Source organism: Colobus angolensis, unplaced genomic scaffold (assembly GCF_000951035.1).
Source record: "Colobus angolensis palliatus isolate OR3802 unplaced genomic scaffold, Cang.pa_1.0 Scaffold96, whole genome shotgun sequence".
Classification (NCBI taxonomy): Eukaryota; Metazoa; Chordata; class Mammalia; order Primates; family Cercopithecidae; genus Colobus; species Colobus angolensis.
The window spans coordinates 69,872-76,704 of NW_012123598.1; the positions used below are offsets into that span (position 1 = coordinate 69,872).

Sequence of the window (6,833 nt, forward strand, 5' to 3'; positions counted from 1 at the left end):
TTTTTGCCTGCTGCCATCCATGTAAGATGTAACTTGCTCTCGATCTCCTGACCTCGTGATCCGCCCATCTCGGCCTCCCAAAGTGCTGGGATTACAGGCTTGAGCCACCGCTCCCGGCCGAACTGATGGTTTTAAAAAGAGGAGGTTTGTTTCCCCTGCACAAACTCTCTTTTTGCCTGCTGCCATCCATGTAAGATGTAACTTGCTCCTCCTTGCTTTCCACCACGATTGTGAAGCCTCCCCAAGCCATGTGGAACTGTAAGTCCATTAAACCTCTTTTTCTTCCCAGTATCAGGTACGTCTTTATCAATAGCATGAAAATGGACTAATGCAGCCTCCACATCCATCTTATGTTCACTCATCCTTCATAAACCTGGCCACCTGCCTGGTATCCTCTCTCTATATTATTCCTAGGCCTACTTCCCTCTATAACCTGTGTTTGTGATTTCCACAACATCCATCCAGATACCCAAGTATGGTACCCTCTTGTGGCTCCCACGCCTCCCTTTCCTGGGCCTGCTATTAATATTATCATCATGACCAGGAATCCCACTAATAAATGGGAGCTATGATGTTATGGACTCAATGTCCATAGAATAGAAAGAGATTCCTTGCTTTCTTCACATACTCCCTCCCAGGAAAGGCCATGTGAGGACAGAGCAAGAAGATAGCCACTGCAAGCCAAGAAGCAGCCCATCACAAATAAGTGAATCTATAGGCACCCTGATGTAGAATTTCCTACCTGAAGAACTGTGAGAAACACATTTTTGCTGTTTAAGCCACCAATATAGGCTATTTCATTATCAACCCAAGGTAAGACACTGATATAGCCTGGATATTTGTCCCCTTCAAATCTCACCTGGAAATGTGATCCCCAATGCTGGAAGTGGGGCCTAGTGGGATGTTATCTGGGTCATGGAGGTGGATCCCTCATGAATGGCATAGTATCCTCCACACAGTAATAAGTTCACATGAGACCTGGTCGCTAAAAAGAGACTGGTGCCTCTCTTCTGTCTTGCTGGCTCCCTTTTTGCCTTTTGCAATGAATGGAAGCTTCCTGAGGCTCTCACCAGAAGTGGACACTAGCACTAAGCTTCCTGTACAGCCTGCAGAACTATAAGCTGTAATAAACTTTGTTTCTTTATAAACTACCCAGCCTTAGGCATTTCTTTATAGTAATGCAAATGGCCTAACAGACATAGGGCTCCATCCTAGTTCAATACTATCCTCCACTCTTTGTAGAAGTTTCTATCCTGCACCCCTCCTCAAAGTCCAAGACCTGTGTGTCCACCTAGCCACTTGCAACAGCTACTTACTTATTCTCTAAAACATTTCATATTTTTAACATGGACAAAACACAATCCTGATATCCTAAGTGAAAAATAATCCTACTATCTACTTGGCTTTCCCAGTAGATGGAGCGTCTATGCTTCCAGCTGCTAAACCCAAAACGCCCTGAATCATCCCTCCTTATCTCTCAGTCCCGGTATCAGAAAATCAGAGCTGACTTACAATCCAAAATTCAACCATTTCTACCACACTGTGGCCACTACTCTGGCCCACATCATCTACACTCGCCTGGACTATTGCATTTGAGTCTCCTCTTTCCTCTTTGGTATTGCTACCCACTCCCTTAAACCCACAGTCTGTTGTCTGTGCTCAGCCACAGGAGCCTCATGAGGCCTGGGGAAGATCACTTCCCTCTTCTGCTCCAAATCTTCATTGCTGCCATCATCTCCAGAACAAAGACATCCGAGACAGTCATTTAGTTTCTAGCTCCTGTACCTCTGCTCTCTGTTCCCATGAGAAGGAAATGAGACTTGAGGTTCTCTTAACCAGCTCAGCCTCACTCCAAGCAGCTCCAAACACCTGTACTTATCTCTGGGACACACTTCCACATTCATTCTATTATTTGCCAGCAACAGGTACCACCTCATAGAATACCCACCCTGGGCATATTTTGCTCAGAGTCCCTAGGCTCAAAGCCTGGAAAAGCGGTAAGTAAAGAATCCCAGGTCACCACAGTCCCAGTCCCAGAGATCCCATTGCTGGAATCAGTGAGGTTCTGGATTTCCTCCACTCACCCTTGTAGTGTCTGTAAGTTCTTCTTACAGACCTATAAGTATTAGTGGCAATCTGTGGGAAGAGACATGTTCTGAGAGGCAGGGGACCACATTGCGGCTCCACGGGCTTCTGGTTCCGATGTGTAACACCAGAGCCACGTGTTCTGGGATGACTGCTTTCTATCTGGGTGTCAGTCCTTGGTGCTGACTTTTATCAGCTTTGTGACCTCGTAAAAACACTAGGTCCCTCCATGCCTGCCATCATCACTGCCCTTCCAGTGAGTTCCTCTGAACAGCTTTTGTGAAACTTTTAGAAGCGTGACTGGGGCCGTGCCCCTTTTCTGTCCTACGCGCTGTGGCCCTCAGCGTGCTGGCGAAACTCAGTGGGGCCAATGCAGCGTGGCGCTGCCCCACCCTCTGCTCCCTGCACGCGTGAGGCCGGCCTGGGTCTCCCCAGCCTCCTGGCTCAGGCGCAGCTCCAAGCCGTCGCTCTCCCGCCCCCTGCTACACTACCAGAAACGAGACCCAGCACCAGAGCCTCACTGTGCTGGACAGTGTGATCCGGATGCAGAAAACCCTTCACGTGCCCCTCAGTTTCGGGTGGGGAGGGCGGAGGAGGCCGGGAGGACGCAGCGCTCACCAGGGTCGGGGCCCTCATTGCCGACGCCATCGGACTCTGGGCACAGCGAGCCGGGAGCGGTGGACGATCCGGACGGGGACAAGAGCAAAGCAATCACCACCGCCGGCGACCGTCACGCCCCGGCTGTGCAGTGGGAAAACCACCCTCCTCGCGCCTTCTCGCTCTCAGCACCTGGGTCCAGATCCGGCACCCGCGGATGCAACTGACACAAGCCAAAGTGCCCGCCACTTGGAGGACGCCGGAAGTCCCGCCCAGACAAGTTGGACAGAGCAGAAAAGTCCCCCTCCTGGGCCTCATTGGCTCCACGCCAAGTGCCTGGAGCACGGGCCTCTGGGTAATGTAGTTCTCACCGCTTCCTGGGCTGGCAGAGGTTGCTCTTCTCCTGGACCTCAGGGAGGAATAGCCCCGTGCTATGGAGAAAAGTGGAGGGGAAGCCTGAGAGGTGGTGTCTCCAGCCTCCTTGGACCAGGGAGGAGCTTCGCTGCTTTTTTAAGGTACCATACAGAGATTTTTGGAGAGTATTGTGTACAACTAGTCACCTAGGTAGTCAGAGTCATTCAGATACAAAATGCCTCTATCCATGGTGAGAACCTAGTAAACATTACCTTCTTTCTCCACACATTTATGTAGAGTGGAACGTTAGAGTCAGCTTTGTGAGTTTCATTATGCTCAGTAAGGAATGAGGGAAATAGAGTTTACATAGAGCCACGACAGGAATGATAAAACATCCGTTCGATTGCACCGAAGCAGGAGGACGAAAGTGGAATTCTGTTTCTGGTTCTCACAGAAAATGCCTCTCCTGCCTGTGTAATCAGTAAGTGTGTCTAACCCTGTAAGGAACAGTGTTTTATTCATATAGTATTTCTTCCTCCATATTCTTAGATATGCTTCTTTTAGGATTGTAGCAACTTTCTAAACAGAAGAGCCACTTAGCATATGTCATTTTAAAGTAGAACAGTGTCTGTAGTGTTCACAGTCAGAGCACTTGTGCAAAGGGGACACCAGAATGCCAGAGTAAAGGTTAGGGACACCTAGCTTTCATCTCTTTGATGAGAAATTTTGATCACTGATACTGTTACTGCAGGGACAGTGCCTGCAAGGGGAGTTGAGATTATCTCAGAAAAACAGTTGTGAAATGAAAATTACCGAAAGCCATTGTGTTAGTCAGGATTCTCCAGAGAAACGCAGAACCAATAGGGTACATAGATGTACAAGAGGGGATTTATTATGGGAATTGGCTCATCCAGTTATGGAGACTAAGAAGTTCCAGGATATGCCTTTTGCAACCTGGTAAATCACGAAGTTGGGTGGTATTCAGTCTGCATCTGAAGGCCTGAAAACCAAGGGAGCCTATGGTGAAATTCCCAGTTGGAGGCTGAAGGCCTGAGAACTGGGTGAGGGTCATTCTTGTATGCCCCAGAGTCCAAAGGCCCAAGATCCAAGAACCTTAATGTTGGAAAGCAGAAGAAGGTGGATGACCCAGGGCAAGAAGAGAGTAACTTGCTCTTTCTCTGCCTTTTTGTTCTGTTTTGGCTCTCAAAGCATTGGATGTTGCCCCCGAACCCTGATGAGGCCAGATCTCCTTTACATTGTCTACAGACTCAAATGCTAATATCTTCCATAAACATTCTCACAGACACATCCTATACTAAGGTTTTCCCGACTATTTCGGTAGCCCCTAATGCAGGCAAGTTGGCACAAAACATTAAACGTCACAACTATTAATAATCTTGTGGCTAGGCCGGGCGTGGTGGCTCACGCCTGTAATCCCAGCACTTTAGGAGGCCGAGGCAGGCTGATCACAAGGTCAAGAGATCAAGACCTGCCTGGCCAACATGGTGAAGCCCCATCTCTACTAAAAATACAAAAATTAGCTGGGTGTGGTGGCACACGCCTGTAGTCCCAGCTACTTGGGAGACTGAGGCAGAAGAATCACTTGAACTCAGGATGTGGAGGTTGCAGTGAGCCGAGATCACGCCATTGCACTCCAGCCTGGTGACAGAGCGAGTCTCCATCTCAGGAAAAAAAAAAAAAAGAATATTGAACATAATTAATTGAACTGAACATAGATTTACTTTGCTTTTTTTAGTGCACTCATACATAAGTCTATGAGTACATTTGGCTCGACTCTGGAAAAGTTTACCCTGAAGACATGTAGAGCAGATAGTTTTTCAGTTGCTGAATTGAAGTCCTGTCTGAAAAGAAAGGGAGAAGGTCTGGCTCCAGCATGATTTCATATAGAAAGGTAAGTGGGGAGCTCTTCTGAGTGACTCCACAAAGGACTCATTTTGTCTGCATATTTGAGTGTCTAATGGTAATTTTTTTTTTTTTTTTTTGAGGAAGAGTCTTGCTCTGTTGCCCAGGCTGGAGTGCAGTGGCAGGATCATAGATTACTGCAGCCTCAAACTCTGGGGCTCCAGTGACATTTCTGTATCAGCCTCCTGAGTGTATGGGATTGCAGGCACTCACTACTGTGCCCAGCTAATTTTAAGAAGATTTTTTCCCAGCTAATTTTTAAAAGATTTTTTTTTTTTTTTTTTTTTTTTTCCCAGCTAATTTTTTTTTTTTTTTTTTTTTTTTTTTTTCCCAGCTAATTTTTAAAAGATTTTTTTTTTTTTTTTTTTTTTTTTTTTTTTACAGACAGGGTTCTTGATATGTTGCCCAGGCTGGTTTAAAACTCCTGGTCTCAAGTGATCCTCCCGCCTCAGCCTCCCAAGTAGCTGGGGCTACAGGTACACACAGCTCTTATGGCAATTTCTTAGGCTAATAGTCAAAATAGGGAAATATTAAGCTTGAAAAGTGCCAGAAAATCTGTATATCTACTTGTTTTTGTTGTTTAAGTAGATAAATCAACTAGGCTGCTCATGGAAATAACTGGTTTACCAAATTCAATTTGTTAAAATGAATCTCCCTTGAGTTATACAAATACATACACAGCACAAACATTGCTAAATAAATATTTTAAACTGACTTACAAATTAGTTAATTTTAATTTTTTTTTGAGACAGAGTCTCACTCTGTCATCCAGGCTGGAGTACAGTGGCACAATCTGAGCTCACTGTAGGTTTGAATTCCTGGGCTCAAGCAATCCTCCCACGTCAGCTTCCAGAGTAGCTGGAAACACAGGTGTGCACCTGTACCACTATGCCCCGATAATTTTTTGATTTTTTGTAGGGACAGGGTCTCACCATGTTGCTCAGGCTGGTAAAGTTTTAATAGATAATTTTTTAGAGCAGTTTTGGTTCACAGGAAAATTGAGCAAAAAATTACAGCGCTTCCACATATCCCTTGCCCCTACGCATGTACAGCCTCTCCACTATAAACATTCCCCACTAGAATAGTATATTTGTTACAATTTATGGTACATTGGCATATTGTTATCATCCCAAATCTATAGTTTACATTAGGATTTACTCTAGCTGGACGTAATATGGGTTTTAACAAGTGTGTAGTGACTTGTACACACCATGGTAGTATCACAGAGTAGTTTCACTGCCCTAAAAGTCCTCCGTGCTCCACCTGTTCATCCCTTCCTCCCTTAGCCCAAGCCCCTGGCAACCACTCACTTTTTACTGTCTCCATAGTTTTGCTTTTTCTGGAATGCATGTAGTTCAAATCACAATATGTAGTCCTTTTAGTTTGGATCCTTTAATAGTCCATTTTTGTGCTGCTGAAAAAGACATACCCAAGACTGGGCAATTTACAAAGGAAAGAGGTTTAATGGAGAACTGACAGTTTCACATGGCTGGGGAAGCTTCACAATTAATGAAGAAGGCAAGGAGGAGCAAGTCATATCCTAGGTGGATGGCAGCAGGCAAAGAGAATAAGCTTGTGCAGGTAAACTCCTGTTTTTAAAGCCATCAGATCTCGTGAGACTAATTTACTGTCATGAGAACAGTGGGGGAAAAACCCACTCCTATAATTCAATCACCTCCCACTGGGTTCCTCCCGTGACATGTGAGAGTTACAATTCAAGATGAGAGGCCGGGTGCGGTGGCTCAAGCCTGTAATCCCAGCACTTTGGGAGGCCGAGACGGGTGGATTACGAGGTCAGGAGATCGAGACCATCCTGGCTAACACGGTGAAACCCCGTCTCTACTAAAAAAAAAAAAACTAGCCGGGCGAGGTGG

General features: G+C 46.0%; 1 protein-coding gene across 2 annotated transcripts in view; it reads right to left on the reverse strand.

Annotated features, from left to right (window-relative positions):
• Window positions 1-2,952, reverse strand: part of ZNF530 (zinc finger protein 530) — a 14,035-nt gene extending 11,083 nt beyond the window's left edge. For both annotated transcript variants that reach the window (XR_001000657.1, XM_011932372.1), the window contains exon 1: window positions 2,704-2,952. Coding sequence is in view for 1 of the 2 variants with exons in the window: in XM_011932372.1 (XP_011787762.1) it covers window positions 2,704-2,733 (30 nt within the window). In the remaining variant the exon portion in view is untranslated. The remainder of the gene's footprint in view (window positions 1-2,703) is intronic.
• Between the last annotated feature and the right edge of the window lie 3,881 nt (window positions 2,953-6,833).